At 36.1% G+C, this 22,194-nt stretch overlaps 1 protein-coding gene across 3 annotated transcripts in view; it reads right to left on the bottom strand.

Moving 5' to 3' along the window:
* Adamtsl1 (ADAMTS like 1) overlaps positions 1-22,194 on the bottom strand; it is a 935,498-nt gene that overhangs the window by 285,087 nt on the left and 628,217 nt on the right. For all 3 annotated transcript variants that reach the window (XM_058586373.1, XM_058586374.1, XM_046467403.2), the window contains one exon: positions 6,248-6,484. In XM_058586373.1, the coding sequence (XP_058442356.1) occupies positions 6,248-6,484 (237 nt within the window). The remainder of the gene's footprint in view (positions 1-6,247; positions 6,485-22,194) is intronic.

The raw sequence follows: 22,194 nt of genomic DNA, 5'->3' as shown, positions 1-22,194 counted from the left end.
TAATTCCAGTGGCTTGGGAGGCTGAGGCTTGAGGATCTTGAGTTCAAAGTAAGCTTCAGCAAAAGCAAAGTACTAACAACTCAATGAGACCCTGTCTTTAAGTAAAATACAAATCAGAGCTGGAGATGTGGTTCAGTAGTCGAGTGCCCCTGCCCCTGAGTTCAATCCCTGGTACCCCCCCCCAAAAAAAAAAAAAAAAGAAAGAAAGAAAAAAGAATACATGAATAGCTAATATTTAAGAAGCTCATTGTAAGTACTTTCAATGTATTTGAGTACTTAATTATGACAGCAATCTATCAGGTACTTATGATTTCTCTCCTTATTGTGTAAGTAAGGGAATGAGTTTAAAAATTTGCTCCAATACACCAATGAGTGATGGAGCTTTTTTTCCAATTTAGGGGGAATAATTTCAGTACCTGTCTCCTTAATTATTTATACTACGAGAACTGCTTCTTATTTATTTTTTTATTTGTTTTAATTAGTTACACATGACAGTACAATGATCTTGACATATCATACATTTGAATCAGATGGGATATAATTTCTCATTTTTCAGAGTGTACAGGTTGCAGAATCACATTGGTCATGCAGTCATGTATATACATACAGCAATAATAATGTCTATTTTATTCTGCTGTCCTTCCTTTCCCCCCTTCCCCTCCCCTCCCTTCCCCTCCCATCACTTCTCTCTACCCAATCTAATGTGACACACTTCTTTTTTTCCCCCTCACATCGTCATACATGTATTCTGACTTATCTTCAACTTCATCAAGTTTAGAATGATAAGCAAGTAAAAATCCCAGTGTTTCTCAGTGTAAAATGTAAGGTGAGAAGAGACACCAACACAATGAGCCCATGGATGATTGCTAGATTGTAAGAGGAAGAGAGGGAAAGGGGAGACTGTGGTTTGAAAAGGTATAATCACTAAACCTAGGGTTTTCAAGTTATTAATGACATAATTAAACATAGACAAAATCTTAACTTGTGGGATATGCTGAAGAAAAAAAGTTGGGAGCATATTTTTAAAATGTTGATAAACATTGCCACTCCCTGACTTCTAGTCTGCCACTGGCTGGCCGGGCTCTCCTGAGAAAATCGCACAACTGAGTGCAGCCATATTTCTCAGGGCTGGGCTAGATGATCCCAAAGGCAGTGCTTTCCAAAACCTGTCTATAAAGCACTGTTGGGGACAACATGTGTGTCCTGGAGAAAAAGGAAAGTACAGGGTAGTAACTTTCTCATAAGGCAAACTATATCCAATTCAAAGGAGTGTTCTTTAGTCTGAAATTAGGGTCTTATTACCTTCTTGTTATTAACATTTTAACATTTCAATTGTAAAATAATGACAGTGAAATAGATAGTAAATGATCTCTTTCCATTTGTGTGTGTGTTGTTGGGGGAGGTTCTGGGGGCCAAGCCTAGGACTTTGTGCATACTAGGAAAGTGTCCTATTACTGAACTATATTTCTGCCCTGTATTTTTTTTTTATTGTCTTTACCTAACCTGTTAAGAAGTTGGCTATTTTATCTTAATTATAGACTTTTTTAAAAAAATTGTTGTTTGAAACATATGATAGACTACACAAGGAATCACTATTCTATTTTCAAACTCAAAATTTTCAGAATCTTCTACATTTCCACACCTCTTTATAATTTGTTAAACATTTTCACATTAATTATATCACTTGGAGCTCTATGATCTGTGAAACAATCTCGTGTTCCACAGATTTGAAAAAATACAGGGTTTAAGGTGATTAGGCAACTTCACCAAGATTATATGGTTTGTTTAAGAGCCAGATTCCACCTCATGTTTTTTTTACTTTGAATCCTACCTACTTTCCATCTAAAAGTGGTTCATGAATTGGACCTTACAATAGAATCATAGTGGTTTTTTGTTTGTTTGTTTTTTGGTGGTGTTGGGGATTGAATCCAGGATCTTGTACATGCATGACAAGTACTCTAACAACTGAGGCATATCCCCAGCCCCTACTATAAGTGTTTTAATATACACAGAACTAATAAGTTTGAATGTATGGAGGATGGGGTCTAAGAGTTTTGTCTTTTAAGAACTCTCTGGGTGATTCTGCTCTATAGGCAAATTTGGGTACCATTATCAAATGGTACTTTCCTCTGTCTACCTGGGCTCACAAGAAAGAAGAGGGGTTTAGAGATAGACAGAATTGGATATCCCTGAGCAAGTCACATGATCACCTGAGCCTCAATTTCTGCATCTGTGAAATAAGGACTGTGATATCTAACATGTAGATTATAAATATTTTGAAAAATAATATGTAGTACCTAAATCTGTTAGTCACTCAAAAAAGGAAGCTATCATCATTACTACTGCTACTATGGAAATACTACCTAGAATGATGCCCTATTATTACTAAGAAATAGGTACAAATTATAAATAGCAATGATTCTAGAATTTTCCTTAAATTTATAGCAAATACAGGTTAACAATTTACTTGTGATGGTCTCATTTTTTTCCTTTGTGAAATATCTACATCTGTTAATTGCTGGGGTATCTTTGGCTCTAAGAAGCCTGGGACTACATGGTTCTATTGAACAGTTGAAGAAGGAAGTTTTGAGGAAGTAGCTTTAGAAGATTATTAAATAAATATAATTGAAATAAATTCATACTTATGAATGACAACTCTATAGCTATGCTGTCATTTTCTGTCAAGGCAAGACTATGTCTAAATCCAAATATTTGCTTCTTTACAGTTTATAATTTGTATGTATCTGGGATTAAAAGTATTTGAAACAGCTTACAACAAATTACAATAAGACAACAATAAAGCCAGAGGAAAAAGCTAAGAATCATTAATAAATGAGGCAGAAAAAGAAGATAAAGGATAATGGGGTTGGGGAAATGCTCTTTTTATTTTTTCCAGGAAACTGGAAGAATTGGTTTATAAAAACTGCACTGTTGAGTAGACATTAAGATTCCCGAACTTTGGGCAAAGGAGAAGGGGGAGGGGAGGGGGCATGGGGGCAGGAAAGATGGTGAAATGAGATGGGCATCATTATCCTAGGAACATGTATGGCTTCATATATGGTGTGACACTTCATCATGTATAACCAGAGACATGAAAATTTGTGCTGCACTTGTGTACAATGAATCAAAATGCATTCTGCTGTCATATATACCTAATTAGAATAAATAAATAAATAAATAATTTTTTAAAAAAGATTCCTGTGTTTCTAAAAAGATGAAAATAAGGTTTTCTCCTTAATGTTTCTTACCTAAGACTGAAAGCACTAATCACTAATAAAGAGAAGCAACCTAAATGAAATATTAGTCTATGAGTAGACTGGAATTTATCCATTTAAACATTTTTTCCAGTAGCTACTATGAGTGCTCTAATTTCTTTTTAAATTAACTTCACTCATGATTCTGAAGTATCACTGTATTTACATATTCCATCTTTACCCTTCTATCATCTTGTTATCCTCTATGTTTTAACTCATTTTAGAAAATTCTGGTAGGATTTGATAAGAAACTATAGACTGTGGTGCTCAGGGTAGAAAGGATCCCAAATAATACCTCTATAAATTCATATTAAGTTATATATTTTTGATGCCTTGAGTACCCTCTGACCTAGTTACAATCAAACTGAAAGCTTCAATTTTAGACTAAGTTTCCTTTCTATTCCTGCTGTCATTGTCCTGGGCCAGGCTGTAGGCTCACCTAGACTGCTACAAGCATCTCTGTTTTAATGGGTCTCCTTGCCCCTTCCTAATTCTGGGTTCATGTAATTTTGGCTATAGCCTTCTTTGTAAAGTGGTTGTATCTTTATACCACTAACACTCTTCCTTGGCCTTCCACTGTTAACCATAGTCCTTCTACCACTTAATCCTCCATGATTATCTCCCAAACTACCACACTTAGTGTGGTCTGTAGCCAAATTAAATTACCTGCTAGTGTTCAAATGCAGCTTGAGTTTTTCCATCACCTTACCATTCTATTGCATCTTACAAGACAAATAAATGAAGAAAATAAATATCCAGGGATAATTTCTATGTATAATTCACAATTCTTTTTGATTATAGTATAATATACATTTGCGCTCAAATCTAACCAGTTACTACATTAAGAATCTAAGTTAAAGAGGCATCTTTATATGTAATCCAAAGTCTAGCACTACCACCTCATATTTACTGTATATAAATTTTTTTCTTTAGCTGCTGAGAAAGGATTTTCTTTCAGTTGCCAAGGCACACAAGGCCAGCTGGCAGGAGTAGTCCAGGAAAAAAAAAAACAAAAAAACATGCCACATTGAGTTCCCATGCAACAGAAACAAATGAAACCTAATTTGCTGATCTGTCTTGTTTATTTTGGTTCATTCGACAATGTAATATAACAGAAACAACACTGAACTGGGTATTAGAAGACCCAAAATTTCGTCCTATTTCTGCCATTGACCAACCATATAACTTTCAGAATATCATGCAAATTTCTCATCTTTGCTTTTTTTTTTCACTTACAAAATGAAAATCTTCCTTGCTTTACTCAAAGAGTCCATACACATAGCAATTATTATTCTTTTATTTGCCATTCCCTAAAATGTAGTCTTTTTCTATATCTATGTGCTTTACAATTCTATCCTGTGGTGAAGCCTTTGCAGATGCCATAAGTCCATGTTAATCTCACTGAGGGTCCTAGAAGAGGATTCCTATAAATAATCACAGATAATTTTACAAATATTTGTAAAATATCACAAATGATATTATTCAAATATATTTTAAGGGGTTGATTAGATGATCTCTGAAACCCTTGCTAGTTTAAGAGTAGTAAATTTCTATATTCAAATTTATACTTGAAATTCAACCATTTTGTATATAAAGAAAAGTTCAGATATGTGTACATCATCTCTATTCTCATATCTTGGAAATTTTTGGACATGCCAATTTCCCTGTCTCCCAATTTTAACCCTTACAAAGTCTTAGTATACCTGTTATCTTCTTATATATGTAACAACTTGCCTGACATCTCACATCTCTTGTAGTAATTTGTACTAGTTTTTTGTTTTTTACATCAGAATATAGATTTAAGTTTTAAGAAACATAAGAATTTACAAGCTGCGGTTGTGGCTCAGCGGTAGAGCGCTCACCTAGCACATGTGGGGCGTTGGGTTCGATCCTCAGCACCACAAAAAAATAAAATAAAGGTATTGTGTCCAACTTCAATGAAAACAAAATATTTTTTTAAATGAATTTAAAACAAATTACTGAAACATATTTTATGTTTTTCTTATATTGCTAGTTGTAATATTACAGATTCTGAAAAGAAATTTTTAATTAATATCATCTTGGGAAAGGCAAATATTCTTTAAAATGTCTACTTTGTTAAAATATAAAAGTATATGATAGCACACAGAAAAATTGCTTGCTCCAAAAACTAGATGTGTCATCACAATCTAAAAGGTGGACCTTAAAATAAAGATGGTGAGTACATGCAAACTTACTAACCCTTTGCCACCTCACTCTCTAGTCAGAGTAGAGACTGATAAATTGATACCAGGAAACAGAAATCCTTGATATCCTGGGGCTTTTTAAATTATTTTTTTTCAGTTGTAGATGGACACGATATCTTTAATTTATGTATGTATGTATGTATGTATGTATGTATGTATTTATTTATATGTGGTGCTGAGTATCAAACCCAGTGCACACACATTCAAGGCAAGTGCTCTACCACTGAGCTACAAGCCCAGCCCTCCTTGATATCCTGTTTTAAAGAGTAACCTGGCTGAAATTCAACCTAGCTGACACTGCCATGCCTTTCCCTACTGTTTGGATTTTTAATATAATCGGAGTTATAGTGAAGAAGCTACAGGTCCTCCTACACTTTGAGTTTTTAGAGGCACTCTCACCTGAGCTATTCTGCAGATCTAGGTAAATCAAAGACGATGCTTCTGAATACACACACACACACACAACAACAACAACAACTTTGGGGATAACCAAGCTGAGGTAATTTCAAAGTCTAGTACATAAATGATACAAGATAATCTGCCATATTCATATGACACTCAGGAAAGAAAGAAAAACCCTCTCTAGTCTACTTTTCCTTAATACAAAATACAACACTTGAACTTTTAGATAAATTAAAACTCTATATTCTGAAGAGAGATTTATAAACTCTAGAGAGTAATATTAAATGATTCAGATAGTGGCACCATGCAAGAACAAAGTCACTAGAACACTTTACACAGATTAAATGGAAAGAATTCAGCACTTACCTGGCATAAACCACTGATGCACATATCCAGTGATTCGGTATAGCAACGAGTTCCATCTAACACCTTTGGTGCTAGTTCAACAACCAGGGTTGTTCCCTTGGCTTGACACTTTAGTGAACAGGGGTTGTCGGGGTCATTAGACACAGGAAGCCATTCATAAAACTGGCCATGGTGCTTGACATCATTATGAGCAGAGCATTGCTGAGCTCGGAAATCTCCTGCTTCGGGTGGGCAGTCCTGGAGAAGAAGAGGAGGGGGAGCAGAAAGTTAAGGGGATGGCCCCAAACAGAAAAGTGGAACAGCTATGTGGTTGGTGGAAGTTGTAGTAAACAAAGCAAAAGCTTTGTCATTACACATGGACTCTCCCATACCAGGTTATGAGATTATTTGACCTTCAAAGTAAAGAAAGCTGAGAAAACAATCTCCTGGAAATATATTTTCTAATTAAAGTTAAATTAGAAAGTAACCAGTTTAAAATAGATATTTTAGTTGATATTTGTTGGGAAAGTAACCATCTTGAAATGCATTTTCTGACAAATGTCCACTGGTCCATGAATACTTCCACATCGATAGCATTTCTATTTCCTTGTAACTTAAGTGGAACCTGGAATTAGCTGAAAGCATCTTTGTCTCCTTTGGTCCAGCCACTAGAAGTTAGGATGATTCTTTATTGTAATAACTAGCAGAAAAAATTTACAATAATTTCATTCAAAAAACTTCGGGGTATCGCTTGGCATTTTTTTTTCTAGAATTAAAGGTACATAGTATCTAGAATGAATCTCGGGGAACTCAAGAGAGATGGTAATTTATATATGAATTGCTTTAGGTTCAGGCAGTATGGCGGAGGGGAAAGGGCATGGACTTCCTCTTCAGATGGGTGTGTGGCAGCAATACTGTGGGTCTCCCTGACTTGTAGTATTATTAACTCATGCTCAGAGCAGAGTTAATAATACTACTCAGCTCTTAGGGTCACTGTGAGAGGCTCATGAGTTATTCTGGCCAATTACTGGCTTGTAGGAGCTACCTAGTAAATGGTAGTAAGTCCTGTGATTATTTAATGAAGCCACAGGTAAGAGTTGAAGAAATAAGAGATTCTCTCAATTTAAATTTTAAAAGATATTGGCAGGGATCAATGGAAAATAAGACTCTCCTAAATGTATATTTCAGAGAGGGTAATTGAAAATGTGAAACCATGAGTAACAATGGCTATTATTTAATAAATGATAAAACACAGTGAAAGCAGATAAGATTTTGCCTTAAAAAAGGCAAATACCGTATCTTCTTTGGAAAGGTTTTTTGACAAGTATATTTCATTCTATATGTCTCCAGAATTATTCTTACTGTAAATATTTTAGACTATCCAGGCACAGAGAGGCTTCTTGGATAACTTGTTCTAAAGGATTTGTATGTGGCCTTTCATAGTTCTCAGTTACTACATTATAATTTTGAGAGTTCTTAAGAGAACTCTCTCTTTTTCTGCAAATCTCTTTACATTCCTATAAGCATTCAGAGAACAACATTGTTCTTTATTTTATAAAATGGAATTTTTGACTCTTCCCAAACTTATCAAGTAACACATAAGGCTCTGATATTCTGGGGAGCATAAATTCTTTCTAGGCAAGAATAGATAGGAGATGAACAATTAGATACTTATTTAGGATGAACATGAAATCACTCAAAATACAATATAAAACCTCAAAGACATTTTACTGTTAGTGTTGTATGTGTTCTCAGGGTGAATAAAACATAGTTGTAAAGGTAAAGAACAATTTAAACAACAAAGGTGTAGATACATAGGTACTCAATAGGCTTAAGTGATTTTAAATACTAGCTGAAAAAAATTTCATTTGAATTCACTGCTCATTAATTTCTTAAATGATAGAGTAAATTTTCTAAAGACCCAGAAACAAATAAATAGTACATGTGCACATATTATACAAGATATTTACTTGTTTATTGTGAAAAAATCAAACAAAAAACAAAACCCTGAAAACTAAGCTATGAATCACAAAACAGGGAAATTGTACCAAACCATGACAGACAGCACAAACTAAATTTAGTGTTTGATACCAGCTCATTTCAGACCATATGTCCCGACATAAGAGCACAAACTTGAATTAACATGAACTCTTTGTGGATTCATGTTCCAAAGAAAAACCAAAAAACAAAAAACTACAACTTGCTTATTTAAATTCTACCAATATCTTCTTAGACTTCACTTATTAACTTCTCCCTAAAACAACCCTATTACTAGCCACAGCTCCAAACTATGAACATATACTTCCCTAAATCCCCCCATTTGAGACAATAACAGAGTCTAAAATGCTGTCTACCTTTTGCTGAGCAGGATTAATAAACCTAGCTTTACCCAGTTCACAAGTTTCCCTGGTTGCTCAGTGCATGGGAACTTCCACAGTTAAACTGATAATTTACTTAATAATGTTTAAGTCAAGTGTTTTCTTGTGCATAATACCTGTCATCCTAGGAGTCACTCAATTACCGTGTAGAAGAAATACTGAAGTGCACTCATAAACATTGAAGAAATTGTTTGAAATAGTCCCAAATACCTTTCATAATTACCTTTGCTTCTTTTTTTTTTCTATAAATACAAGTGAACCAGCTAGAAAAGAATTCCAGGGTCAGGCTGAATCACTTTTGCCTTAAAGTAAGAAGGGTAAGATATAATTAAGTGATGTCTTAGTATGAGCTATAGGTAATTTTCTGCATTTTTACAATTCCAAGAAAAGAGTATGAACTGCATTTTTAAATTGATGTTACTACCTTATCTTATTACACACAAAATCTTAGACTCCTTTGAGTTCCTCCTATTCAACAAAAGGTGTCGATTCATCCTACTTTCCTAAAACAAGACTCAAAGGCAGTCAAAGGTAAAACTATTAAAAAAAAAGTGAAAATATTAAGATCTTTGTTCTCTTTTCTGTGACCAAATCAGTAAATATATTTAGACATATAGAGAATCAGCTTGCAGAGAGATGTTCCTATTTGCAATTCACTTGCTCATAATGTTAAGAAGAATACATATTATAGGTTTTATGATTTTTCATAAATAGAAAATCTCTCTGAGAATAATAATGCTCAAGAATACTATTACTCACTTTTATCACTACTGTGTCTCCTTCTGCTCATATATTTATAGGGGTGGGGATATATAGTTTGCTAAATTTTAAATGCACTTCAAACCTGGAGTTCAGAGTTAAAACCTGAACCTGAACCTTTATAATGAGTTTATTTATACTCTACAAAATGCAACTTCCTGTTTTAAGGAAAGGACTTAAGAGGATTTATAAAACAGGTTCAGAAAGCTTCTTGGACATTAAATAGCTCTTACAAAATAACATTTTGATGATTTAAGTGTAAATGAATCAGAAACATATGAATTAAATTTCCCTTGAAATACACGTGCTTAAAAATTAAGGGAAGAAGGATTTGGCAAAACATTCTTTGTTTGAGTCCAAAACTTCTCAAGTATAGTTCAAGACATTTATTGAATCCCTAATAATCTGAGATCTTCCGGGTGTAGGAATGGAAACACAAGAAAAGTCATTGTAGCCTCTAGTCCCACAAATATCCTAATAAATATAACAACAACAACAGAATATCTCCTATTTGTACAGAAACTTACCTTCTAAAAAGTTTTTAGATTTTAATTATAATTTGGTCCATTAAACCAGCATACTCCCTGAGCCTTCTAAAAGTCAGTCTACAAACAAATGTCCTAATTACTTTGAACTTTGCTTTATATCACAAGTCACAGTTCTGCCCAAGAAGAATGGCTGTCCTTCACATATAATAAATACAGAAGATACCAAATATATACAATGTGGGATTTCTGCTCTTGTCTAATGTTAATAGTGGGAATACTAAGCTTTCAATGGAGATAGTTAAAACAAATGAATTGAACAGGAGCAGCGGCCTGCTGAGAGGCAGAGCCCCCTCCCCCCGCGCCGGCAAGGTAGACGGAACTGTGACCATCCACAGAACAGGCCAGACCTGCAACCAACAGACAGAACAGGCCCAGTGGCCTGAGGAAGGGTAGAGCCGCCCCCCCCCCCCGTGCCTGCAAGGTAGGCGGACCTGCGACCCACCGGCAGAACAGCCCCAGAGGCCTGCAGAGGGGCAGTGACGCTGCCTGCGCCTGCAAAGTAGGCAGAACTGCGACCACCGACAGAACAAGCCTAGCGGCCCGCAGAGGGACAGAGCCGCCGCCCGCACCTGCAAGGTAGGCGGACCTGCTACCGACCGGCAGAGCAGGTACAGCGGCCTGCCGGCGTGGTAGGCACATTGCCCCAATTGGAGGAGGGGCAGAGCCGCCGCCCGCGCCTGCGAGGGAGACTTTGCAACTATACAAGACCAATATAAATATATAGGGGGAAAATTCAATAGCACAACAGTTTCACCAAGTAGAAAGGAACGCGAACAGTATGAAGAGACAAGGAAAGAAAGGACCACAAGCAATGCAGGTCAACTCAACGTTAGAAGAGGTAATAGCTGAAGCACATGGAATGTCAGATAAAGAATTCAGGATATACATGCTTCAGATGATCTGGAGTCTCAAGGAAGACATCAGACAGCAAAATCAGACAATGAAAGATCACTTCAACAATGAATTACATAAACAAATCCAAGAAGCAAAAGATCAACTATACAGGGAGATAGAGGTTATAAAAAACAAACAAACAGAAATCCTAGAAATGCAGGAAGCAATAAACCAACTTAAAAACTCAATTGAGAATACTACCAGCAGAGTAGAACACTTAGAAGATAGAACATCAGACAATGAAGATAAAGTATTTCAATTTGAAAAGAACATAGACAGCTCAGCAAGACTGTTAAGAAACCATGAGCAGAACATCCAAGAAATATGGGATAACATCAAGAGACCAAATTTAAGAGTCATTGGGATACAGGAAGGGACAGAGTTTCAAACCAAAGGAATGAGCAATCTATTCAATGAAATAATACGAGAAAACTTCCCAGACTTGAAGAATGAGACAGAATCCCAAATCCTAGAAGCCTACAGGACGCCGAATGTGCAAAATCATAAGAGACCCACACCTAGACACATTATAATGAAGATGCCCAACATACAGAATAAGGAGAGAATTTTAAAAGCTACAAGAGAAAGGAAGCAGATCACATTTAGGGGTAAGCCAATCAGGATAACAGCTGATCTTTCAACACAGACTCTGAAAGCTAGAAGATCCTGGAATAACATATTTCAAACACTGAAAGAAAATGGGTTCCAACCAAGAATTGTGTTTCCAGCGAAATTAAGCTTCAGGATGGAAGATGAAATTAAAACCTTCCACGATAAACAAAAGTTAAAAGAATTTGCAGCTAGAAAACCATCTCTTCAAAACATCCTTGGCAAAACATTACAGGAAGAGGAAATGGAAAATAACAATGAAAACCAACAGTGGGAGGTAGGACAGTAAACGGGGGAAAATAATCAAAGAGGAAAACAAACCATGTTTAGTAACATAAATAAACAAATATGGCTGGAAGAACAACCCATATCTCAATAATAACCCTAAATGTTAATGGCTTAAACTCACCAATTAAGAGACACAGGCTAGTAGAATGGATCACAAAACAAGACCCAACAATATGCTGCCTACAGGAGACGCATTTGATAGGAAAAGACATACATAGGCTGAAGGTGAAAGGTTGGGAAAAATCATATCACTCATATGGACTTCGGAAACAAGCAGGTGTGTCCATACTCATATCAAATAAAATAGATTTCAAGCCCAAGTTAATCAAAAGGGATAAAGAGGGACACTACATACTGCTCAAGGGAACCACACAACAAGAAGACATAACAATCATAAATATATATGCCCCTAACAATGGTGCAGCTATGTTCATCAAACAAACTCTTCTCAAGTTCAAGAGTCTAATAGACCACCATACAATAATCATGGGAGACTTCAACACACCTCTCTCACCAATGGACAGATCTTCCAAACAAAAGTTGAATAAGGAAACTATAGAACTCAATAACACAATTAATAACCTAGACTTAATTGACATATATAGAATATACTACCCAACATCAAGCAGTTACACTTTTTTCTCAGCAGCACATGGATCCTTCTCAAAAATAGATCACATATTATGTCACAGGGCAACTCTTAGACAATATAAAGGAGTAGAGATAATACCATGCATCTTATCTGATCATAATGGAATGAAACTGAAAATCAACGATAAAAGAAGGAAGGAAAAAGCATACATCACTTGGAGAATTAACAATAGGTTACTGAATGATCAATGGGTTATAGAAGACATCAAGGAGGAAATTAAAAAATTCTTAGAGATAAATGAAAACATAGACACAACATATCAGAATCTATGGGACACATTGAAAGCAGTTCTAAGAGGAAAATTCATTGCGTGGAGTTCATTCCTTAAAAAAAGAAAAAACCAACAAATTAATGATCTCATACTTCATCTCAAAATCCTAGAAAAAGAAGAGCAAAACAACAGCAAAAGAAGTAGAAGGCAAGAAATAATTAAAATCACAGCTGAAATTAATGAAATCGAAACAAAAGAAACAATTGAAAAAATTGACAAAACTAAAAGTTGGTTCTTTGAAAAAATAAACAAAATCGACAGACCCTTAGCCATGCTAGCAAAAAGAAGAAGAGAGAACTCAAATTACTAGCATACGGGATGAAAAAGGCAATATCACAACAGACACTTCAGAAATACAGAAGATAATCAAAAATTATTTTGAATCCTTATACTCCAATACATTAGAAGATAGTGAAGGCATCGATAAATTTCTTAAGTCATATGATCTGCCCAGATTGAGTCAGGAGGATATAGACAACCTAAACAGACCAATATCAATTGAGGAAATAGAAGAAATCATCAAAAGACTACCAACTTAGAAAAGCCCAGGACCGGATGGGTATACAGCAGAGTTTTACAAAACCTTTAAAGAGGAACTAATACCAATACTTTTCAAGCTACTTCAGGAAATAGAAAAAGAGGGAGAACTTCCAAATTCATTCCACGAGGCCAACATCACTCTGATACCTAAACCAGACAAAGACACTTCAAAGAAAGAAAACCACAGACCAATATCTCTAATGAACCTAGATGCAAAAATCCTCAATAAAATTCTGGCAAATTGGATACAAAAACATATCAAAAAAATTGTGCACCATGATCAAGTAGGATTCATCCCTGGGATGCAAGGCTGGTTCAATATACGGAAATCAATAAATGTTATTCACCACATCAATAGACTTAAAAATAAGAACCATATGATCATCTCGATAGATGCGGAAAAAGCATTCGACAAAGTACAGCATCCCTTTATGTTCAAAACTCTAGAAAAACTAGGAATAACAGGAACATACCTCAATATTGTAAAAGCAATCTATGCTAAGCCTCAGGCTAGCATCATTGTGAATGGAGAAAAATTGAAGGCATTCCCTCTAAAATCTGGAACAAGACAGGGATGCCCTCTCTCACCACTTCTGTTCAACATAGTTCTCAAAACACTGGCCAGAGCAATTAGACAGACGAAAGAAATTAAAGGCATCAAAATAGGAAAAGAAGAACTTAAATTATCACTATTTGCAGGTGACATGATTCTATACCTAGCAGACCCAAAAGGGTCTACAAAGAAACTATTAGAGCTAATAAATGAATTCAGCAAAGTGGCAGGATATAAAATCAACACGCATAAATCAAAGGCATTCCTGTATATCAGAGACAAATCCTCTGAAATGGAAATGAGGACAACCACTCCATTCACAATATCTTCAAAAAAAAATAAAATACTTGGGAATCAACCTAACAAAAGAGGTGAAAGACTTATACAATGAAAACTACAGAACCCTAAAGAGAGAAATAGAAGAAGATCTTAGAAGATGGAAAAATATACCCTGTTCATGGATAGGCAGAACTAACATCATCAAAATGGCGATATTACCAAAAGTTCTCTATAGGTTTAATGCAATGCCAATCAAAATCCCAAGGGCATTTCTTGTAGAAATAGAGAAAGGAATCATGAAATTCATATGGAAAAATAAACGACCCAGAATAGCAAAAACAATGCTAAGCAGGAAGTGTGAATCAGGCGGTATAGCGATACCAGACTTCAAACTATACTACAGAGCAATAGTAACAAAAACAGCATGTTACTGGTACCAAAACAGGCGGGTGGACCAATGGTACAGAATAGAGGACACAGAAACCAATCCACAAAACTACAACTATCTTATATTTGATAAAGGGGCTAAAAGCGTGCAATGGAGGAAGGATAGCATCTTCAACAAATGGTGCTGGGAAAACTGGAAATCCATATGCAACAAAATGAAACTGAATCCCTTTCTCTCGCCATGCACAAAAGTTAATTCAAAATGGATCAAGGAGCTTGATATCAAATCAGAGACACGCCGTCTGATAGAAGAAAAAGTTGGCTACGATCTACATACTGTGGGGTCGGGCTCCAAATTCCTCAATAGGACACCCATAGCACAAAAATTAATAACTAGAATCAACAAATGGGACTTACTCAAACTAAAAAGTTTTTTCTCAGCTAAAGAAACAATAAGAGAGGTAAATAGAGAGCCTACATCCTGGGAACAAATCTTTATTCCTCACACTTCAGATAGAGCCCTAATATCCAGAGTATACAAAGAACTCAAAAAATTAGACAATAAGAGCACAAACAACCCAATCAACAAATGGGCCAAGGACCTGAACAGACACTTCTCAGAGAAGGACATACAATCAATCAACAAGTACATGAAAAAATGCTCACCATCTCTAGCAGTCAGAGAAATGCAAATCAAAACCACCCTAAGATACCATCTCACTCCAGTTAGATTGGCAGCCATTATGAAGTCAAACAACAACAAGTGCTGGCGAGGATGTGGGGAAAAGTGTACACTTGTACATTGCTGGTGGGACTGCAAATTGGTGCAGCCAATTTGGAAAGCAGTATGGAGATTTCTTGGAAAGCTGGGAATGGAGCCACCATTTGACCCAGCTATTCCCCTTCTCGGTCTATTCCCTAAAGACCTAAAAAGAGCATGCTACAGGGACACTGCTACATCGATGTTCATAGCAGCACAATTCACAATAGCAAGACTGTGGAACCACCCTAGATGCCCTTCGATAGATGAATGGATAAAAAAAATGTGGCATTTATACACAATGGAGTATTACTCTGCATTAAAAAATGACAAAATCATAGAATTTACAGGGAAATGGATGGCATTAGAGCAGATTATGCTAAGTGAAGCTAGCCAATCCCTAAAAAACAAATGCCAAATGTCTTCTTTGACATAAGGAGAGTAACTAAGAACAGAGTAGGGTCGAAGAGCATGAGAAGAAGATTAACATTAAACAGGGATGAGAGGTGGGAGGGAAAGGGAGAGAGAAGGGAAACTGCATGGAAATGGAAGGAGACCCTCAGAGTTATACAAAAGTACATACAAGAGGAAGTGAGGGGAAAGGGAAAAATAATACAAGGGGGACAAATGAATGTCAGTAGAGGGGGCAGAGAGAGAAGAGGGGAGGGGAGGGGAGGGGAGGGGGGATAGTAGAGGATAGGAAAGGCAGCAGAACACAACAGACACTAGTATGGCAATATGTAAATCAATGGATGTGTAACTGATGTGATTCTGCAATCTGTATATGGGGTAAAAATGGGAGCTCATAACCCACTTGAATCAAAGTGTGAAATATGATATATCAAGAACTATGTAATGTTTTGAACAACCAACAATAAAAAATTAAAAAAAAAACAAATGAATTATGATTTATATATTTTTATATGGAACGTGGTACACAGGCAGTAATGATGAAGACAAAGCTACTGAAAACACGTGCTATCCCTCACCATGAGCCAGGCAAAAACAGGGTGCAGGAAAGGGGAACTGGACTGAAGACCCTAGGTTCCAGCCTCTCACACATCTCCAGAACGATTTGAAGGAGAAATGGAGCAAGAGAAAGCAATTGAAGGCATTTCCCCTCTGGACTTGTACACTGTCACACGCCTGTGGCTTGACAGCTCTCATCAGGTCACTAGGCTAGAACTTCCTTACTCGGTGGAGATATATTTTCTTTGTAATAGATGATCCCATGAATTACTATTCAGCCATTTAATATAACAGCTTTTCTCTCCAATTTTTAAGCACTTAATCCTAACTGTGTCTGAGCTTTCTTCTTTAAAAACACAAAAATAAAGCCTGACCTTTTATTTGCTCCCATTATAATTCATACAGTCAGTGGAGTTCTGCCATATATGAATCTAATTCAAAACATTTTCTGGTTAATCAGCTAGCCAGTGGGAAAGATAAGATGGATCCCAGATGTCCCCTGATGATGATAGGTAGATCAGATTACACCGTGGGACAAAGGAGGGTCAGGCTTCTCAGAACTTACTCACTGGGCAAGATGTAAAAGATTATGTCTCAGCAGCTAAGGTGGCAGCCTATGAAAGGCCTTTAAATGGCTTTGAAAAAATATACAGAATATGTATTCAGGGTCAGGAGAAACATTATTTGAAAAAATTTTTCATTGTTTTTTAAAGAAGATATTTTTCTTTCAGAGGGACATCCTTCTGCTTTATCTCTGTCCTTAAATATTCTGCAATTGAAGTATTCTATTAATTTTTCTGCTTCATTTAACTTCTTTTATGAGTGTCATTGTATAAGTATCATATTCTGATTCTATACTTTTATTTATAGTTAATATTAATACCTTATAGGATCAAGAAAACACTGAAAATTATATTCAGATGACCAAACATATGCAATGTAGTCACTAGAAAAAAAAACTATCTTATCACTGCATTTCCCCCTGATAGAATCATTCTACTACACCCAATACCACTGTATATACTGTACTAATCACTCACCCTCCAAAAAAGTTACTGTGATAGAAAACAAATTAGAATTGCTTAATAAAGTCTATACACTATCCTGCAATAATGCTAGATCACTACTTTGTGATAAAACATACAGATATTTATCAGCTGTTTCATGACACTAGAAAAATCTCATTGGTTCTTAAATTTTAACCTTCAAATATTAGGAATCCTCAAATTAATGAAACAGGAAAAGTTTACCATAAAAAGTTCTTCTACAATAAGTGGATATAGGCTCTGGAACAATTCCCTCTAAAGTTCTTGGTCTCTTAGAATACTTAAATAGATGTTGGGCTGCCTCTTTACTGTGTTTTATTACTTGACTACTGTTTCTTACCTTGAAAGTTAAGATAAACCCACTGAATAGTAAGTTAGCATTGACACAATCCAATCTACTAAGATATTAGAAACATAACGAAGATTTTTACTTCTACTTCCAGCCCAAACCTCCTTTCCTGTATTCTAGACTCCTACATACAACCGTTTATTTGCCATCTGTCTGTCTAAAGCATCACATACTCACCCAGACCTCTGTTTCTCCCCTGAGCCCCACCAAATCTGATCCCCCTGAAGCCTGCCCCATCCCAGTCTCTGTCAATTCCATTGTTTTCAGGCCCCCCAAACTTAGAGCAGTGGTTCCAAAGTTTAAGTGTGTATCAAAATCTCCTGGAGGGCTCCTTAAACCCAAGCCGGTAGAGCCCTCCAGAGATTCTCATTCAGTGGACCAGGGGTGGGTGCTGTTCCCTGGCAAGTCACCAGGCAATGCCAGTGATGCTGACTGGTATCCACACATTGGGTACACTGCCTTCCAGAAGTGTTGATTCTATTTCCAAAAGACAGAACCTGACTTATAACTGATCTCCCTTCTACCCTCGCTCTTCTGGAGAATTCTGTCAACACAGCAACCAGAATGATCTTATTAAAGCAGATCTTGTCACCTTTCTGATATAACTCATGTGGGCAACTCCACAATTAGATTTACCTCCTGTCACAGGTAAAGATCTGGCTTCCACTTTGCCTCTGGCCTACCACTTTCTGCTTTCCTTACTCACTTGGTGGCCATTACACTGTATTCCCTGCTCCTCCTGAACACCCCTGCTCTCCTGAACACCCCCTGGGCACATGCATTCTCTCTCTCCTCTAGAATTCCCTTTGCCCAGATTCTGAGTAGCTAATTAACTCACCTCATCAAATCTTGGCTCAAATACCACCTTCTCAATGAATCCTATTCTGATCTATGTGATATTGCAAGGCACTCCCTCTACCCATTCCTCTTTATTCTGCTCAGCCCCATCCCCCACAAAACGGAAATACCTTCAAGTATACCATTTAATTTGCTTATTTATTATGCTTGGGTTTTTTGTTGTTGTTGTTGTTGTTGTTGTTTACTTAGAGACAGGGTCTCACTGAGTTGCTTAAGACCTTGTTAAGTTGCTGAGGCTAGTTTTGAACTCGCAATTCTTGTTTTTTGTTTTTGTTTTTTAATTGTCAGTCTCCTTCCACTAAAATATAATCTCGAGGAGGGCAAGGGAATTCAACTTTGGCTCTTATATGTCAAGTTCTCAAATATTTGTTGAAATAAAATGACTAACACTTTGAATGAATGAAATAGAGGTCCTACTTTTTTGTTGTGTAAACTATAATTCTGTTTTCTTAAATCTCGCAGGAGTTTAAATCTTGATAGTTTTCTAATTTATGGAATGTCTAATTCTTTCTTTATTTTTTAAAAAAATAAAGCTACAAGAATACTTACATATTTAAGACACTAGGAAAATTTGGTAGGGAATTTTGCCTAGTTTCTGAATAGGCAGTTTGATATTTCCTCCCCGATGTAAACAAATTTAACTGGGCAATATTAAGAAACATAAAGTATGCTGAAATCATTTATTACTCAAAAAATGGCCAGACATTTTTAAGTTTTATTAAACACTTAATGTTATATACATACACTATAAAGTGCTAATGTTAAGGTAACATGCTCTATCCCCCCAATTTTGGCCACCTGCTTATACTAACATCAACATCATCATCAAAAGCATTTATTTGTGCAAGACTGCTCACTGCTATGTAAAACGAAATTAAACAGACATAGTCCCTGCCCTGTCTAGACAGTCTGTATGGATACAATTCTATTATATTTCAAGAGCATGATATTTAAATCTCTAATACATCCCTATGAGTGCAAAGAACAGAAAATGTGGTGGAGTTGGGAGGGTGGTGCCACAGTAGATAAAGACTCCTTTTTCCTTTTTGAAAAGACCCACAGACCTTTTACAAAGCCAATATTAAATGGCTTGGTGCACCATGCTTTCATAAATATTATAGTTTAAAATTCCTTGTTTTTTGTTCCTTCTTTTTTCCTGGTACAAAAAGTTTACAGATTTTGTTTTCATTATCCAATCCCCCACTTCCCAACTCTCAGTACTTCGGGGGAGTAGCATTTTCATGGGAAATGAGCCCCTGTGAAAATGAATCATTAACCATCTTCATGCCTCAGTATGAATCAAGTTCATGCTCAATAAAATATCCTTACAATTTTGTGATCCTGTAAAATAATATAGAACTCTAATTTATTCAAGCTTTGGGTATGCCCTACTGTGCACCTACTTTACTGAGTGCTGGTTACAGGTATATTCAACAGCTTTAAACTGTTGTAATGTGATCATTCAGGTCCAGACATTAGAGATACAAAATGTATGATATAATAAATCAGAAACCCCACCCTGTTTGCTCCATTATAGCTTGTTATCTGAAAACAAATGCTTTCCCTGGCTAGTTTTTAATGTCTCCAGGCATCGGGGAGCTGATCTAAGTAAAAATATTGAAAACATTTAGTTTTAAAAGTTCACTTTTTTTCCTTTGGGTAGTTTTTATTTCAGAGCTTTTATTTTTTCTCCTTTGAACAATGCAGACTTTTGGAATTTAATTTCCTAGAGGTATTTGTAAGACTGGTTATAGTTTGTCATGTTAGACTCTTAAATTCTCTCAATTTCGAAAATATTCATTCCTTGAGGCTTTTTATTATTTTTAGTTCCTTTCTTTGAATTTGTTCCAATTTAGCAATATCTTTCCTTAAATCAGCATTTCTGACTTTTTCCTATTTTTTATTACAGTCTAAAATAAGTGTTCTCCCCTCAGCATTAGCATATTTGAAGGGATAATTTGGAGTCCTTTTGTTATGTGGCATACTATTTCATTTTATAAGTACACACAATTATACAGTGTTGTGTTCTTAGACTGCATGGAACAAAATATTTGCAGTGGAGAGTCAGGTCCCAAGAAGGGAAGGTTCAGTGAGACAAGTTAGCATATGAATACTGTCACTGGTGCTCAGGTGTGTTACAAAACAAGTTCTTTATGTTTCTATATACAAGTGGGAAAGGACAGGCTTGAGAGATTATGAAAGAGTGCAAATATGGAAACTGAAGAACATGTAGTTCTTCTGTCAGTCACTTCAAACATAAAATAGAAAAAGGCATGGTCTAGCCCAATCCAGATAAATGCTGAAAAGCCATTAGCTATATTAGCTAGTGTATATTTTAATTTTTTTTAAATGTAGCATTGTTGACTTTATAAGGATCAAATAAAAAGATTTCTTTGAAGTAAAAAACAAAAACAAAGATAAATGCTGCGTTGGACTATTTGGAGATGACTCCAGAATTCTCTCATCACTTTCTCTCCTGCTCAGTTTTTAAAGAGCCACCTGATGTTACCTGCAGGCTTCTTTTTGGCTCTCCCTGAATCTTGACAATGCAGTCTGTTTTCCTGGAATCGTATATACAATGCTTCTTTTATGGAGGCATGTAAGAGCACCATGAATAACTTGTAAAACCTCTGTGCACACCATTGGTAACATTTTTGTAGCACGATTTAATATTAATCTGGGTCAATTTATTTTTTCTTTCTTTTTCTTCTTCTTTTTTTTTTTTTTTTTGTAACAGGGCTCTTAACTACTGAGCAACATCCCCAGCCCTTTTTATTTTTGTTTTGTTTTGTTTTGTTTTGAGGCAGGGTCTTGCTAAGTTACTGAGGCTGATTTTGTACTTGCAGTTCTCCTGTCTCAGTCCCCTGAGCTGCTGGGATTACAAGTGTGTGCCACCATGCCTAGCTAACCTGGGTCAATGTCTGCAAAACCATTTAAATCACTATCACTTCTAGATCAGTTCACTGAAGAATGATACTAGGATTGGGGGCTCTTTTCACTAGGAGAAGGCCTTAATCTATGGAGAAAGACATCTATTCTTCAATCAATGGAATAAAACAGGGTGACCCTCTCACCCAAATTCCTCTCTAGGTAGTACACTAACCTTGAACATCAACACAAATCCTGCTGGCAAGAGTCAGGTGCTCTTTTGTGTGGTAACTTTCTAAAGAGAGGGAGCAATGTGTTCTCATACTGTTATAGGACACCAGTGAAGACTAACTGGGTCTTTCCTTACTGTCTTTGGAAAAAAGAAAATAAGTGGGATTACAAATGACAAAGAGTTTAATGATCTGCTCTCTCTTCCTTCCCTGGTCTCCTTCCAACTTGTAGGTCAGAATTCCTACTGCACACACCCAATTTTATGGTTAATACTGCATAAAAATAATCGTGTAAAAGAAGAATCCTCAAGGTTCTGAAAGCTTCATCATAGGTATGATAATAATAACTTTCTAAACTAAATGTTAGAAGCCATGCCTTGCTGCCTCTAGAACTACTTAATTTTGTTGTTTAAATATAAGCTTAATTAAAGTGACTTTTACGTATGTCTTAACATATGAGTCTAATCAAACAATATCATGTGCCAAATTTACTGGGTTATAAGTTTAATGGATGACAACATTCAACTTTGTTCATATGTGCTCATACTTCTTAGTTTGTTGATCTTGGAGCGTGGACCTATTTTAAGAAACTAAAAAGAATTAGAGAAATATATTTTATGACCTCTGAAACCCAATGATTTTAGGTTGTCCTTTGAAGCTTAAAGTATGGCCTCTTAGCACCACCAGCCTCATCCTGAAGAACATTATGCTCCAAAGTTAATTTTCCTTT

The sequence above is a fragment of the Marmota monax genome, unplaced genomic scaffold (assembly GCF_021218885.2).
Source record: "Marmota monax isolate L192 unplaced genomic scaffold, Marmota_monax_Labrador192_F-V1.1 WCK01_AAM20220418_F8-fsc00033, whole genome shotgun sequence".
NCBI lineage: Eukaryota > Metazoa > Chordata > Mammalia > Rodentia > Sciuridae > Marmota > Marmota monax.
The sequence above is the reverse complement of the archived record's forward strand: the minus strand, read 5'-3'. Positions and strand labels throughout refer to the sequence as shown.